The sequence below is a fragment of the Chiloscyllium plagiosum genome, unplaced genomic scaffold (assembly GCF_037043375.1).
Source record: "Chiloscyllium plagiosum isolate Xiang-an unplaced genomic scaffold, Cpla_swu_hap1 HiC_scaffold_2, whole genome shotgun sequence".
NCBI classification, from domain to species: Eukaryota; Metazoa; Chordata; class Chondrichthyes; order Orectolobiformes; family Hemiscylliidae; genus Chiloscyllium; species Chiloscyllium plagiosum.
This window is the reverse complement of record NW_028270140.1, coordinates 81,916,539-81,933,877: the sequence shown is the minus strand read 5'-3', so window position 1 is coordinate 81,933,877 and position 17,339 is coordinate 81,916,539. Positions and strand designations below refer to the sequence as shown.

The 17,339-nt window shown below is 36.8% G+C and overlaps 1 protein-coding gene across 10 annotated transcripts in view; it reads left to right on the top strand.

The window, feature by feature from the left end:
* The window catches only part of LOC122560750 (casein kinase I), a 239,730-nt gene extending 237,248 nt beyond the window's left edge, over nt 1-2,482 (top strand). For all 10 annotated transcript variants that reach the window (XM_087998098.1, XM_087998103.1, XM_087998100.1 and 7 more), the window contains one exon: nt 250-2,482. In XM_087998098.1, the coding sequence (XP_087854224.1) occupies nt 250-304 (55 nt within the window). In that variant the 3' untranslated portion in view covers nt 305-2,482. The remainder of the gene's footprint in view (nt 1-249) is intronic.
* Nucleotides 2,483-17,339: the final 14,857 nt, after the last annotated feature.

The window sequence follows — 17,339 nt, the reverse complement described above, 5'->3', positions numbered from 1 at the left end:
GAACTATTCCTTGTTCCGTTCATCTCTTGGTTGCTGTCTCTCAATTTGTGTTGTAACCAAAAATGTATATAATCAAATATAAAATGAATTCTTTGATCTAAGAATCTAACTTCTTAAAATATGTGTATATATCGTAATCTACTTTTTATTTTTGATCAAATTGTAGTCATCGTTAGATTATTTAGAATTCTGTTCTGTTCGGTTCCCTAATATTATTTTTATTTTTATTTTCCTTTCAAACAATCACAGGTGCTGCTGTTTCTTCAAGCGGAGAAAAAGGAAAACTATTCAACGTCACAAATGACTCTGGAAATCATCTGATCATGGAGAGTTACTTACTTGTTCATCTGCTGTCTCATCATAACCAAGAAACAAATCATCTCTACAGTGACAACAGACTTTTATCAAAGGACTTTTTCCTTCTGTTTTTGCCCAGTGATTCGGGTGGTTGTCCTATGTGGGTATTTTGTTTTTATTTCATCAGTCTTCATCTTGAAACTAGGCTTCATCAGAAATTTGGTGTTCATATTTTTGAGGTTGAAAGAGGGACCTCTTGTCAGGGTAATGTATGAAACAAAAAAAACAGTTCACTTGACTTCAACCAAATCAAGCTGCAATTTAAGAAAAAAAGGAAGGATTGATTTGGTCCCAACGTGTGGAAGGCAGGAATGTTCTATGTGCTTGGTGATAACTACAGAACAGTTACAAGTCAAGAATGAATTTTGTCTACACAGGAGCTGCTTTGAATAGATCTGTAGGAAATGCATAGTCAGGTATTTGGTCTGCCAACTGGAGGACTCAAGACATTATTATTACTGTCCTAACAAATGGAGAAACCTGAGAAAACAAACCACAAAAATATCAGAATTGTACATTAACCCTTCATTTGTCTTAGTTGAAGACATCTGCACAGAATTTTCAGTATTAAATTTTATGCTATCTTTATCTGTCTTTTTGGAAGTCACTGTCTAGAGATACTGTGGAAGGAGTGGATTGATTCAGCGGGTGGTATTTCATGGCTGTTGCACTATTACAGTATATACAACATGAGACAGCTGTAGACGTTCATGTGTACAAACAATACTTGCTTTATTTACCTCCTAAAGGAGAAGCAGTGTAGTAGAAAGGGCAGCATGTGCTTATTGTCTGATATTATGACATGTTTGTAAAATGTAAACTGTGCTTCCTGGTGTATTGTTTGGACAGATTAATGCTGAATGTTCTGAGAGTTATTATAAATGAAGGAGGTAAGAGAGCATTCTGATCATGCCTTGAAGTGTAGTGTGTGTTAAGACATGGAGTAAAGCTGTGATGATGAATGATGAGAGGCGCATCTTGGAGAAATTAATTAAGCCTAAATGGATTTTAGGCAAGCCTTGGCTAATTTTAATGCATCCTGTACAACCAGGGAACTTCGATGCTGTATATTTAATCCATAAAGTAGCTCTTTGATGGAAAGTTAAAATAAGAATGTGAAAGAAATTGGTCAGATAATATTGCCTTTTGCATTTAATAGCTGTGGCACCCAAACTGTGCAGTTGTATGTGAAACATTCCTTTCTTATTGTAATCACAGCTGTTCAAAGACGTTATGCTGGAGATGGGTCAGGTACTTTCCCAATAAACCCTTGAAGTGCCTGCATTTTGAACAAACCAGCTGTTCTATAATACATCTCATTCCGTTTTCCATCCTCTGATCAACAGTTTGTTTCCACAGACGTTTAAATACAATGTTGTGCAGTGTTTATCAACTGTTTTATACACTGTTTTTAGTTTCAATCTTGCGCTGAGTATTCTTAATTTTTTTTGAACAGCAATGTCAAGTTCTGGATTATGTCTGATGCAATGTATTAATTTACGATAATATGTTGCATGCAAACTTCTTAGCGTTTGTGTTAGAAAGACTGGAATACAAGGCAGAATATTTTAACATGAAACTGCAATCATAATGGCAGGGAACCACTTCTATGTCTGCAGTATTTGACCAAATCTTTTTTTCTTTAATAACATAATGTGTGTAAATAAGTACAGTATTATTTCTGTACCTCCATAAATTTGAACATCACTTTCAATTTACTTTAATTGGTAGTTTTATTTTTGCCTGTACAGTGTGTACAACATGAAGTTGTCACAAATAGCAAAGAAAGTGTGTTGTATATTAATGTAATTATGGACTGTAATCTTTACAAATGAATCAGCCACCCTTCGTTGTCTGCAGCGAAGACCAGTGCATTTACACAAGCTTATTGGCGAGATTTCTAGTGCTGCATTTTATGCCTGGGAAGAAGTTTCTTTCTGCTGATACAGGCTGGTCTTGGTTATAAATCCAGCTGTGTTCAGTTTAGGCCAACAACTTTACGCAGTCACCGCTTTTCTGTCAATACTAATAAAGTGAACTCTGCCTGACTGTACAAGTGATGTAATACATCCCTGTTTCCCAATATGTAACTGAAAAAAATAAAAGTAGTTTTTTTTAAAAATTAGACTGGCAATGTTGTTAATCGCAATATTTTATCTATTGTTGCATCTGACCATGCATGTCAGAAGCTCTCAAAAAAAAATTGTTGTGTGATTCAGTCAGTGTTCAGAATTTCATTGGGTATCACGTGTTAATACAATCATTCCTGCTTTACTGTTCGACATGTTGGTAAAATGAAATATGGCTTTCTTTTAAAGATTAGATTAGATTCCCTACAGTATGGAAACAGACCCTTTGGCCCAACAAGTCCACACCAACCCTCCGAAGAGTATTGAAATTAATCTGTTTTAGGTGTCAGTTGTCTTATACACATCTGTACATTTGCTATATGTCTAATTTTTTGAAAAACAAGGTAAAATTGTAACACAACAGAGCCTGTTTTTCACCAGCAAAAATTTTTCTTTATTCTTGTCGGACTGTTGGCATCACTGGCTGAGCCAGTACTTATTACCCATCTCTAATTTCCTTTTAAACGCGCTCTTCTTCAACACTGCATTTCATTTGGTGTAGGGATATCCACAATGCAATTTGAGAGGAAGTGATATTTGACATTTTTTAATGCAATATTTTGTAACAAAAGTGCTACATTCTTTAAAAAGACACAACTTTAGAATAAGCTTTTTTTGGGCATTAGTGAGGTTTAAGGTGAGAAGCAGAACTGAAAGGTGAAATGTTTAAGGAGTAGTTTCAGAGAAGATGCACAAAATCACTAGAAAAATGGCAAATGTGTGACCAGCTAAAAAACAAAGCACTGAGAGGAATTATTTTCAAAGATACAATAACAAATCATATGACTGAGCAGGATACTAAAATTAAAATATGAGCCAAGAAGTAAGTAGAAAAATAGTTTGGAAGTGTTGCACAAAAGACTTTAAACAATGTATTTTACTCATATAAGAAACATTTAATATTTCTTAGATCTATTAAAATATTTTTTGATATGCAGTGTTAAGAAGACCACTCTCTTCAGTAGTTGGGAATAAAACCAGTAAGACTGTATATTTGAGATCAGAAGCATTTGAGGCTGAATGTTCCTCATTGTTGCTAGGTTAATATGCATTGGTTTCTGCTTTGTTAAACTTCCACTGTTGGCTTATTATCTTGCACAGATTACTTTGGAATCTATCACTCAAGTTGATTTTTCAGAAATTGTTCATTTGCATTAATTACAGTATGGTATGTTTTGAACATAATTCTTTAGGTAATATGCAAGTTAATTACACACCCAGTGATGCACAGAAAGGATTGACAGCGGTAAGTCCATTTAAACTCCAGTAACTGAAGGTCTTCTGTTGCACAGTGATCTTAATAAATGTTTGCAGAATAAATGAAAAGCAAAAAATATTATGACACTGCTTACTATAAAGAAATTTGGTTGATTTTGTTTTACATGTTTTGAAAATTATGTTCTGGTATAAGACAACAAACATTTATTTTGTATATAAATTGGACAATCTAGGTGAGTAAATCTTTAGTTTTTGATGGATTGAACAAGTTTCAACAGACAAAAAAAATTTACTGACAAAAAGTGCTTTCTGATCAAACACTTTCCCAATTTTCACTATCAATTCATATCTCCGACTGACATTTATTGCCAGATGAACTATTTTAAAAATCCATTTTCCATTTGACGTGCATTTTACATTGTGTTGTTCAAGGTTTATATTACATTACAGTGTAAATCACAGATCTACAAAAAAGGTGGGGTAATAGCGTGGGTTACAGATAAGTGTTTTTAAATTCATTAAAACTTAAGCTAAAGGATGATGTCTGTGAATTTCTGTGTTGGTTTAATATCAAATTAGGCGGATTGTTGGATATCATTTTCATTGATTAGTTTGTGATACTGTGATAAGTGAAGACGACACCAAAGATATTGCACATTCATATTTTAACATTCTATTTTGAAGGATCGTTTTTGTTTAAATTGATTGGTGTTCAGAGAGGTTTGAAGTCACGCAGTAATTGTATGAATTAATATGGAATGTATGCTTTCTGAATATGTAAGTTCAAATAAAAAAACGGATGTTTGGATGTTTGAATTGTCTTATGTTTTCCCTAGCGCAGTCAGATTGCTTGAAAGTGTTTTCAATGATTGTGCATGATAAATCAGGTGATATTCAATTTTAAACAATACTATATTGTTATGCAGTGTACAGCATGCTAATCTGCTACTAAGGTGAAGATGCCCTTTAAAAGTGCCCTTAAAGTCCACAATTTACTTTGAGTCAACCATAAAAGTAGAAGAAAAAGTTGCAGATTTCAGTGAACAGAGCTTTTGTTTAGTATTTCTATGTATTTATGACCTGTGCATTTGGTACATGACACCTTTCATTAATGTACTGATGATTTTTTTGTGATACTCATAGTGATTTGGCAGAATTGCTTATCTCAAGTATCATGCAACATAATATCAGGGCAGCTAATTTATATTGATGATTAAATGAAATTAATGTTTTGTTATACAACATTAGTAGGATAATTAGTGATATTTTCACCTTAAAAGGTTCTGTTACATTTTGCAAATTGACTCTGCTTTCTTTTATTTGCCTATATGGTTAAATTGAGCTCACTTCTTTTAAAAGCACAAAATTTCGAAGATGTTTACCTGGAAGATGCCCCAAACTGCAAGATGATGATGCAATGAGTGTGAATATAGTTAACTTAACTTTAGGAAGTTTGTTTTGGGCTATGAGAGCACTGAGAAGGAGTGGTGTAATGTGGTAGGAGCAGAGTGATTTAGCTGTGAAAGATGTTGGATGCAGAATGGGGTGGAAATAGGCCTTGGAGAATGAAAGTTAGATCTTGTTTTTTTATGTGACTAAAACAGAATCACAAAAAAAGTTGAGAGAGGTTAAAAGAGTGTATTCTGGGTGTGGATCCGGTGATACTGGAATGTCGAGAGATTGTTCATGCTTAATCACCAGGGTAAGGTGGTTTTTAGACCTGTGAAAATGAGAAAAGGTGAGGTGATCACAATGGTTTTGAAATATATCAGCACTGGAAGCGCAGTCTGTGATGCAAGGTGTGGGAGGAAGAGCTATTGGCTTATGAAAATTTGGAACTGGCTGACGGCATCAAGTAACTATGGCAGTTGACATTCTGAATGGGATCTAACAAAATTAAACAGGGAGTCCAGAGCAAGAGAAGCTTGAACTTCCTCTGTGACGTTTGGGGAAACACCTCTTCTCATTCTGACCTGAAAGCAAAGTAAAATATTTATCCCTGAATGTCACTTTGCTTCGGATCTCTTTCTGAATAGAAGAAATTCCAGTATTGTCACTGTGCAGTGGACAGTTCAGATGGCGATTGGAGGCCGAAGGTTTCCCTCAGCCATTCTTCACTTTGGAGCACACCTCCTCTGAGTCAGAAGATTTTAAAATAATTCATAAGATGTGTGTGTCAGTGGCTGTACCTGCATTTATCTTCCATCCTTAGTTGCCCTTGAGAGGATGATACTGAGCTGCCTTCTTGAACCATTGCAGTAAATTTGCTGAAGGTAGATTCACAAAGCCATCAGGGAAGAAATTCCAGGATTTTGATCCAGTGATATTGAAGGAATGGTAATATATTTTCAAGTCAGGGTGATAAGTAGCTTGGAGGAAAATATAGAGGTGGTGTTCCCACGTATCTGCTGCTCCTTGTTTTTCTAGATAATGATAAGTTGTGGGTTTGGAAGGTGCTGCCTAAGGATCTTTGGTGAATTTCTGCAATGCATCTTGTAAACAGAACTGAACATCGATGTTGGAGGGAGTGAACGGTTGTGGATGTGATGCCTGTCAAGTGGACTGCTTTTTCGTGTATGGTGTCAAGCTTTTTGAGTATTAGTGGGGCTGCACTCATCCTGACAAGTGGGGAGTAATCCATCACATTCCTAACTTGTGTCTTGTACACAATGGACAGACTTTGGGGAGTCAGCATGGCGAGTTATTCGTTGCAAGATTCTTAGCCTCTTAAGTGCTCTTGTCACCATGGTATTTATATAGTGAATCCAATTCAATGTCTGGTCATTGGTAACCCCCATGATGTTAGCAGTGGGGGATTAATGATGGTTGAGAGTACAAGTTTCAATTCAAAGATCCAATGACAGTATCTTTTGTGACACTGGTGCAGAGCTAAAGCTGTGCAGTCTTTCAGGTTTTAAATACGGTTTCCACCTGCTCTCGGTTTCATTACTTTGAAGAAAAATAGATGTCTTTTTATACTGACCAATATTTATCCCTCCATTAATATCACACTAAAAAATGATTATTTAGTTGTTATCACAGGTGGAAATGTTAAGATGCATTCTGGGCAAAACTGTATCATGGTGACGCCTAGCCCTCCCTCCACACACATACCCACTCACCCTCCATTTTCTGCCATCATCCCACTGGTTGGAGAGCCAGTGGCAAACCGACTGCATTCCCCATTTCCAGGATTACGGCCCATCAGGCAGCCATTGGCTGCCATTATGGTTTTCAAATACACCAGGGAAATTTACAACAGACTTCCTAGTTTTGGGATGAATTTCCAGCCCCCAAGACTCGCTGCCAATCAGAAGCTAGCACTGCTGTCTAGACACTCTAGGAGTTGAAGACCTCTGCAGGGTTTTGGAAGGTCATGGGTTCTCCATCTCAAACTTCCAGCCCCATTATCAGTCTACCCTCACCTCTCAGCCTGCCCCTAGGACATGCATTAAATTCTCTCCGATGAGTGTCTTCCAAGTTCCAACTTTCACAAATCTCACATTAATAATTACAGAGAGCATTGGAAAGGAATCGGTGTGAGCATTTAAAAAAGATCAAATGTAATAAAATGATTATGGTTATTTGGACTATTTAGTTTGGGTTACAGGGATAGAGTCTGGGGTGATTCGATGGGCTGAATGCACTAAGAATTCTATGAATCTAATTGTTTTGAAGTCAAATACAAGTCCAGTTAAAAACTGTAGAATATAATTCATGAACTTTAATAACCCTCCATATTATAAATTAGCACTGATAATAGGCAGTGTGAAAAGCGTGTGTGTATAGACAATATCAAAAGTAGAATGCCTTGAAATTAAAACATTTGTTGGTGGAAGCAATTTCAATGAAAATGGAATATCCAACATTTATACTGAACAACATTGTAATATCCAACATTTATACTGAACAACATTGTAATATTCAACATTTATACTGAACAACATTGTAATCAGAACTTCTTAAGCATTTATAACAATTTTTCCTGTAATGTAAAATATTCCGTGCTTGCCTTTTTTTTAACACACCTGTAGCTTACAGTGGTCATTGAACATGAGGACAATTTTCCATCAGATTTTTAATTTGCTTCCGTGGAGCTCGGCAAATGAGAACAGTGGCCCTTGATGCGTTGTTGAAAATCACTAGATATTCAATAAAAGTATTGGATGAATTGTAATTTTGCATGTAAAATATTAAAAGTGTGTTAAGTTCACAGTTAAATATAAATATTAAAGTTATTACAAATATATAATGGGTACTTCTGGTGTACGTTCCACTGTACTTTCCTTTGAAGCAATAGATTAGATCCCTCAGCTTTTGTAGTGTTGAGATATTACCTTAAGTTTGGAGCCTCTCGCGGCAAGTGGTGAAAGGTCAACTTGAATGTCAATCTAAAACAGTCTGTGTTATTGAAAATCTCAATTAATAATAGATGAAGTGATCACAACAGTATATTGAAGCTTCCAGAAATGCTTTTAATGTGCTCATTGCTGATAAGATTAACCCATTAAACAATTTTCTATAAATCATCAATTGGATGCTTTTTGTTAGCTTGACTTAATATCATTCTTTTTATTCCTAGACTGTAATACGAAAAGCAAAGAATCATTTGTTATTCTAACTTTGATTTATAGCCTAAAATTCATTTCATAGAAATGAAGGTTTACAAAGCCTTTGAAAAGCATGGTTGAAAGTTTAATTTAGGCTTTGTTATGCACACAGACATATGCACAGATATATCAACCAATGTTGAGTGTCTTAACTCTCTGTAGGAGCATAGTGGAGCTACTGTTTAGAGGCAAGAGATCATCTTTAAGGAGAAACATCCTAAAAGCTTTGTGCAAAGATTTGCATGAAATATTGGCTGATTTATGGAATTGTTTGCACTATTTTCCATTGTTTAATATTTCACTTGAAAATAATAAAAACTAGAGTAATGGAAAATAATAATAATTTCAGTTTGTGTTACCATAATGATTTGAAAACCTATTTTGCATCATATTTGACACAATGTGTCCTTCCATATTGAGATTCAGTGAGTTAAGGTTTAAACACATTCCCCAACATTGCACTGACCAATACCTACAGATTGGGAAGATCTCTGGTTAAACCCATTGCCTGGGGATGGGGGTGAGGGTGAGGATTGGTGGACTACCAGTCACATTCGCGTAAATGGATGCGAATCACAATGGACTGTTGTTGCCTCCTCATATTTTGAACAACAAGCCAGCATATCGATTGTCTGACATAATGAATCATCATTTACATGATCAATACTATGGTTTCTCATGAGTTGGTATATTCAGCAAAAGAGAGAAAAGCTGAAAGTGATACAAAAGCATTCTGCTTGTGTACAAGTACACCTTTTAGAAAGTACATTGAGATGATGGCAGCTCATCAATTCATGTACTTCGAGCAAGTTAGAAGTGAACAAAGAATAAATATTAGGTGTAATACTGGTTTATTTGGAATAGGAAATTTCATGCGGATTTACTTTATCATATTTAAATTGCCAGATGGGAACTTTGTTTTTTTAACAGGGCAAATTATATTTATTTAATGTGACACTTAATATAAATCACGCTTTTGCATCTATTACAGATTAATATGCACCTTTGCCTCTGTCACTTTTGGCATTCTGACCTATATTGGACATTGAGAATGCAATCAGATCTACTAAACTATGATGTTTGCAACAGGTTTTAGGTTAATTGTAATTCTATTTAGTGTAACTTTCCCAAAGGCCATGTCAACTGTTGCAGTGACAGAAATGAAAACCACAGAAGGGTTTGTTCAAAAATTGATGTAGCAGAAATGACTGAAGATTAGGTAAATCAGCACACCTTTCCTGTCTGTTCTGTTCATTTGAATGTCTTTTTTTTAAATATTGCATTGCTTCATTCCCTGCTGTTTTCTGTCACTTAACATGAGATTAAATAAACTAAGCTATCAACAAATATTCCAAAATCACCAGTTTAGTTCATTACTTCTGGTAAGAGAAAAACACACAAACTACTTCAGAGAGGCAAAAGTAAATTACTCAGGCAATCAGAAAACAGTGATAATAGAATTTGAAAGATCAATCAAAGAGAACACTAAAGGAAACTCTGAACTTTCCTGAAATGACTCTGAACCTTTCAGAACTTATATGGAGAATTCATCCTTTTACATTCCTTTTGATGAAATAATTTTGAGTATTTTAATGTGTGAAGACATTGGTTTTAAATTGAGCTAAAATTAGAATTTTCCTCTTATTCTATATATAGAAGAGTTCCCACAGTGATTGTGAGAGAATAGCGATGTAGTTCCAAGTCAAGATGGTGTGAGGCTTGGAGGGGAAACTGCAGGTGGTGATGTTCCCATGCATCTACTAATCTTGTCCTTATAGGTTATAGTAGGGGATTGAGTAAACTCAATAATGCCATCCAATGTCATGAGATGATGGGTGGATTCTCTCTTGTGTAGGTGATCATTGCCTGGCATTTGTGTGGCAGGAATGTTAGATTACACTTATCTGCCCACGATAAATGGAATCTGGACACAAATTGCATGACTAAGGAGCTGAGTGGTGGTGATTGTTTTGTAATTATCAGAAGTAAGGCTGTTTTCTGACCGAATGTAGCAAAGTTCATTGATGAAGCAACCGAAGATGTTTAGGCCAAGAAAACCTGAGAAACTTCCTGTAGCATGAAAACCTGTGTTGAGGTTGACCTCCAACAACAAATTTTTTTGTGCTCAGTGTGACTCCAACCAGCAGAGAGTTTTGCTGCACTGAGTGTCAATGAGCAGGTTTTGTTGAAACAAGTGCCACTTGATAGCACCGTTATTAACTGATAATTCAGACTAGACTTGGGTAGTAATTGTCCTGCTTTTTATGAACAGAACATAACTGGGCAATTTTCCTTGTTGCCAAGTAAATGCCAATGTTGTAGGTAAATGCAACAGCTTTGCCAAAAGCATAGCTAATTCTGGAGCACACAAATCTTCAGAACAATTGCCATAATGTTGTAGGAGTCCATAGCACTGTGTTCTTTGATATCAGTTGGAGTGAAGCAAATTGGCTGAAGACTGACATCTGTGATAATGCTGATTTCTGGAAGAGGCCAAGGTGGATCTTCCACTTGCACTAATGGCTGGAGACTGTTGTGAATGCACGGATGTCAAATGTAATCAAGGGCTGTTTTCTTTTGATACTTCTCATTTGGAACTGTTCTCTTCTATTGCTATATCTGCTATTTTCATGTTCTCTTCAAACTGGCATTGTGCACTCTGCATACCTGTCTTGAAGAAGTTGAATTTGAAGCCGCAATTGTCTCGGGCACAATCATTTTGAATGGCAGAGCAGATTCATGGAGCCAAATGGTCGTCTCCTGCTCCCAAATCTTGTTTCTTGTGTTCATGGAATTCCTTCAAGATAATTTTCTGGAACAGTGTATCAACGGACGAAGTAGGGAACAGATTATTTTAGATTTGGTGTTGTGCACGGAGACCGGACATAATTACGAGGTAAAGGAACCTCAGATTGCAACTCAATATATGATATTAGGCTGGAGGGTCACTTTGTTACCTTTGAAACTCAGATCTTGAGAAGAAAACAAACTACACATGTATGAAGGACAATTTAACGGAGGTAGATCAGGAAACATGATTAACAATTAGGTTGGTAAATAAGGCATGCAAAACATGTAATGAAAATTCATAATTCACAGCAAATGTACATTCGTTTAAGGAATTAAAACTCCTACAGGAAGAGTGGCCAACTGTGGCTAATGAGAGAAGTTAATGATAGAAACAGATTAGAGAAAGAGGTTTATAATGTTGTTAACACAGGAATATGAATGAGCATTTGAGAGAATTTTATAAATCAACATAGCAAAATTAGGAAGTTGATAAAGAATATAAAATATTCATAGACCAGCAAAAGACATGAAAGTAGATTATACATTCTACTGGTATATAAATATGAAGAGATGACCAAAACTTAGTCTACTTTAATAGAGACAGGACAAGTTATAAAAGGGAATGTGAAAAAGAGAGCCATTAATCCAATACTTTGCAACTATCGTCACAGTAGAAGCAAAAAACTTTCTGGAATAATTGAGAATCAAAGGTCCAATGACATGAAACATTTGTAGAAATTAGTATTTGTCAAGAAATCTGAAGGAGTTATTAAGAATTAATGCCAATAAATTCTCTGGAGCTGGCATAGCCTACATCCTAGTTTTAGAAGAGGTAGCAGTAAAGATAATGGATACATTGAAAAGTCCTTCAATTCGAAGGCTTCTTGTGGATTGGTACGTAGCAAATGTAATCTCACATTTCAAGAGAAAATGGGAACTTTCAAAAGCCAGGCTTTCTCGACCTTCTCAAGGTCATTTTTTCAAGCACAGCTGCAGTCTTGTTCCATTGAAAACTACCAGCCTTCCACCAGCGACACTTAGCCATTGGGACTGTTCAGAACACTTAGGCAGACAAAAGTACTCAGGACATAGTAATGCACAGGGCCGATAGGCATTAAATAAATTGAAAAGGTTGATTTTTAAAAATGAATTGCATTACATAGCACCTTCATGCCTCAAAGTGTTTTAAAGTCATTATAAAGCAATAAACATGGTAACCAAATTTACACTCTGCAAAATCCCACACACAGCAATTTGATAGTGACCAAACATTTTTTTTTAAATTATGAAGAAGGGACAATCATGAGCCAATACGGTGAGGATGACTTCCCTGCTCTTCTTTGAAGTATTACTGTGGGATTCTTTACATCAATAGGTCATGCAGTTGAAAAATGGCACCAATGATGAGGGACTTGTCATTTGAGGAGCAGTTGAGGACTGAGTCTGTATTAAATGGAGTTTTAGAAGTTTGAGGAGTAGATCTAATTGAAACTTACATAATACTGAGGGCTTGGATAGATTAGATGTGGAGAAGATATTTCCACTAGTGTAAAGATTAGGACCCGGGGGCACAGCCTCAAAGTGATGGAATGACACTTTAGAATTGAGGGAAGGAAGAATTTCTTCAGCCAGAGGGTGGAGAAACAGTGGAACCCATTGCTGCAGAGGGCTGTGGAGGCCAAGTCATTCAGTGTATTTAAGACAGAGATAGATTCTTGATTGGTATGGGGATCTTGGATTAAGGAGAGGAGGCAGGTAAATGGGGTTGAGAAACCTATCAGCCATGATCAAATGGCACAGCGGACTGGATGAGCCAAATGGGATCATTTTGCTCCCACATCATATGATCTTAGGATTAATGCAGCACACCATCAGTATGAAATTGAAATATCAGCCTTGATTTTTGTGCCCAAATCTTGGAATGGCACGTAAACACTCAATCTTGTAGCTCAGAGGTGAAAATGCCACTAACTGAGCCATGGCTGACACAGAACTTAGTTGGTGCTTGAATGCCATGTGGTAATGCTTAATTTAGAAATTTGCATTGGAACATTTATTTTGTGTTGAGTTTTTGTTTTGTATTGTGTTCTCTCAGGTGTTGTGTTGTTCAGTAACAAACGGAAAGTAAGGTGTGGAGCTATTGGTGGCTGTTTTGGTTACCTCTTCATCCTCCTTTTCCTGCTCATCTCACTATCAGATAACATAATAGCACGATTGTGCAATAAACAGCAGAATATCACAAATCTTGTGGTGCGCTCTGCTAACTATGTCAGGCACATTGCAGAGCAGACCACACTGCTGAAGCATTGTTTTAAACCCTCCAATGTTCTGCTCAATCATACTTTGTGTGACAGTATGACGTCCTCACCCTTTCATGGGATGTGGACATCGCTGGTTGGACCAGCATTTGTTAATCCCTAGTTATTCCTGAGAAAGTGGTGATGAGCTGTCTTTGTGAACTACTGCAATCCATTTGCTGTAAGTAGAACCACATTGCTGTCAGGCAGGATGTTTCAGGTTTTGTCCCAATGAAAGTGAAAGAATTGTGATTTGCTTTCGAGACAGGACGTATGTGACTTGAAAGGACCTTGCCATATGTGTTGCCATATGTCAGCTGCCTTAGTTCTTTCCGGGTGTTGGAGTTGGCAGATTGGAAGGTGCTGTCAAAAGTTTTAGTGAATTTTAGTTTCCTACAAGAACAAAGATTAATAATAAAGTCTGGTATAAAACTTTGTTCTCCTCCAATCAAAATTAATTAAATAATTTGGGCATAAGTGTCTAGTATTCCACAACTGTTTAGCAGTAGCAGATGTGATAAAGATGAGAATCACAAGAAAATTGATGGGGTGGTAAATGGTAAAGATGATAGCCATAAATTGCAGGAGGAGGTCAGCAGGCTGGTCAGCTGGGTACAGCACGAGTAAATGGCACTCAACCTTAAAAGTGAGGGTTGTTATACTTGGGGAGAAGCAACGGATTACATTGTGAATGGTAGGACCCTGGAAAATATTGAGAATCAGAGGGATCTTGCTGAGCACACCCACAGATCTCTGAAGGTAGCAAGGATAGTTAAATTGGTAAAGAGGCCATATGGTATATGTTTATTTATTAGCAAAGGTCCAAAGTAGGAAAGCAAGTATGTTTTGCAGGAACTGTATAAAATACTCTTTAGGTCATAACTGGAATACTGTGTGCAGTTGTGGTCATCACATTATTGAAAGAACGTGATTGAAACAGGGAGGATTCTTCCTGAGTTGAAGGGTTTGAGTTTAGATTAGATTAGATTAGAGTCCCTACAGTGTGGAAACAGACCCTTCGGCCCAACAAGTCCACACCAACCCTCCGAAGAGCAACCCATCCAGATCCATTCCCGTATATTTACCCCTGACTAATCCACCTAACACTATGGGTAATTTAGCATGGCCAATTCACCTAATCTGCACATCTTTGGACTGTGGGAGGAAACCACGAAGACATAGGGAGAACATGCAAACTCCAGACAGACAGTTGGCTGAGGCAGGAATTGAACCCGGGTCCCTGGTGCTGTGAGGCAGCAGTGCTAACCACTGACCCACCGTGCCACCCTATTCTGAAGATAGATTCGGTAAGTTGGGGTTGTCCTTAGAAGTGAAGATTGGGCCTGAGTTAGATGTGCAAAATCATTTGGGGCCATATTCATGTGGCTTGGAAGACACTTCCTTTTACATTTAATAGATGGGTCAATAGCAGGTGGCATAGATTAAAGATAAGAGGAGAGTTGAGAATTTTGTTGACTAAGGGTGATGAGAGCCTGAAACTCATTGCTTGAAAGCGTAGTTGAGACAGAAATGGGACATGATTCTGGATCTCTTTGGCTCAGAAGCAGATGTGCTACATTTTGAGCCAATGGACATCCATATCTGTCAAGGATAGTTGACTAAACCTACATTCAGGAAAGTTGCAGCATGTATCAGTGAAAGCAAACTGATTAATCACGCAAGTTGAGTGTGTGAAAGAATTTCTGTAGGAATGTTTTTGAGAGAGTATGGTACTCATATTGTGAGGAACCTTTTGGGTTTGCGAACTCAATATTAAGTACTTAAAAAAAATAAGTTTAGGATATCTTTCTGTTGGGACCAATGAGGAGCAGAACCCAAATTGATGTTATTAGGAAGAGGAATGATCATTTTATTACTTTGCAGGTCATTGGAGATGAACTTGGACTAGGAATGAAAATGATTCAGCGTTTTCAAATTTGTGCGTATAAAACATGCATAATGTGTGCATTTAATTTACAAGAATGGAATGCTAACACACTCTTGTTATCTAAGGAGGAAGGAGCAGCAGCAACAACAAAGAAAATAACTCCACTTGATGAGTTGGTAACTGCAATGTCCATGTTATGGTGAGTTGTACAGATCAAAGTGTTCAGATTTGTCCTTCCCTAAGCATTGAACTACCAAAGTCAATTTGGTTGCATTGCCCTCAAGGCTGCAGCAAGATCAGTGACCCTGCTCCAGATCCTGAACTGCCTTGTGATTTGTGGATTTCAGGCAAGGACAAAAGAAAAAGGTTTTCCCGGGTCAAATAAAAGGCCATTGTATATTTTATATTGTGTAATCTGGATATGAAAAGATCATCAGGCAAATACATGCTTATCTCACATCTTATTGACACATTTGACATATATGAAGGAATCCTCACCACTGTCAACATAGTTTATGTTGTGGTTATGCCACTTGGAACTATCTGTGATCCACTGTCAGCAAGCCTTATTATTGGTATTCACCTAAGTTACAGATACCAATTAGGGAAGATTGGCCACATCAAGTCCTCAGAAGTGAGAGTCAGGCTTGATAAATAGAATAGGCATAATACAGAGTAATTAATACCTAATTTCATTTTATCCAAGTTAAATTAGAATCTTTACTAAGACCGTAGGCTAAAAGCAAGTATTTATTACCTTTCGCTGCTTAACACTGAGTACTGCAGAATAGTACTTGCAAAGCCTCTTGGAACCCTGGTTAATTTCTCCTTGATATAATCCTTTATATCCTGCGGAGTGGAGCTTATCTTGTGATGTCAGTTAACCCTTTTAGGTATTAATTGTCTTAAATGACAGAATCATTCCTATCTCCCAATCGTTTCTTGCCATGAAGGAGTGGCAGTGAAGTAGAGACTTGCATCCGGGTAGAAAACAGTTGAGAAAATACACCGCCCTCCTCCTCCCCCCACATCCATCAAGATCCTAAACTTGGCTATTACTCAAAATTTCAGTTTCCCACTTAAGTAATATACATAACGTGCTGTGTATATTGTAGTCTGTCAATATAATTCCTGAACAGGAAAGCAATAAAAAATTAATGCTGAACTGTTCTTTGGCAGAATGCTTTTGCATATATAGTGCTTGTTGTCACCAAAAAGAATAACTATTACAAGGTAGGCTCAAATTATGATTTTGACAATACCAAGTTAAAATCCTGAGCATGTGAAAAACACTATATAAATCCAAGTTCTTTTCCATGAAATTGATGAATGAACCCATACCCTGCACACTGGAATACATTGCACTGAAGCTGAAATGCACAATGGTGCTTTTATTTTGTGATTTGGAGATGCTGGTGTTGGACTGGGGTGTACAAAGTTTAAAAATCACACAACACCAGGTTATAGTCCTACAGGTGTTTGTGGTCTTATGGTATTATGCTCCACCTGATGAAGGAGCAGCGGTCCGAAAGCTAGTGCTTCCAAATAAACCTGTTGGACTTTAACCTGGTATGGTGTAATTTTTAACTTTTTTTGTTATAGGCTATTCTTTTAGTTTCTAATCTGCCATTGATTGACAGCTGAGGCAACACAAGCTCATTCTGAACGGTTTGGTGTTTGTTGTGCAGTACACAGCACTATCGAGGTTAGCTTCGGGCTTGCAACCAAAAACTACAGAACAATAAATCAGAATTGTATTAACCTTTCCATTTTAATTTTTGTACTGAAGCTATTAGTAAAATTTTCAGTGTCCTATTTAGATTTATAATATTTGTCTTTGCAGGAGCCAAGCCAATCATTTCATTTAATTGTTGTTGGCTTTTCCCCTTCTAATTGCTTTACCCTGAGAATATACTGCACAATTTTAGACTAAGCATGTTGAATTAATGATGATCACTATATTGCACCAGAACTATGTAGAAGAAATTGTAGTCTTGAATAGTTTTTTTCCTATCTTTAAACGAATCAAGTACAAGTAGGGTGGAGCCCT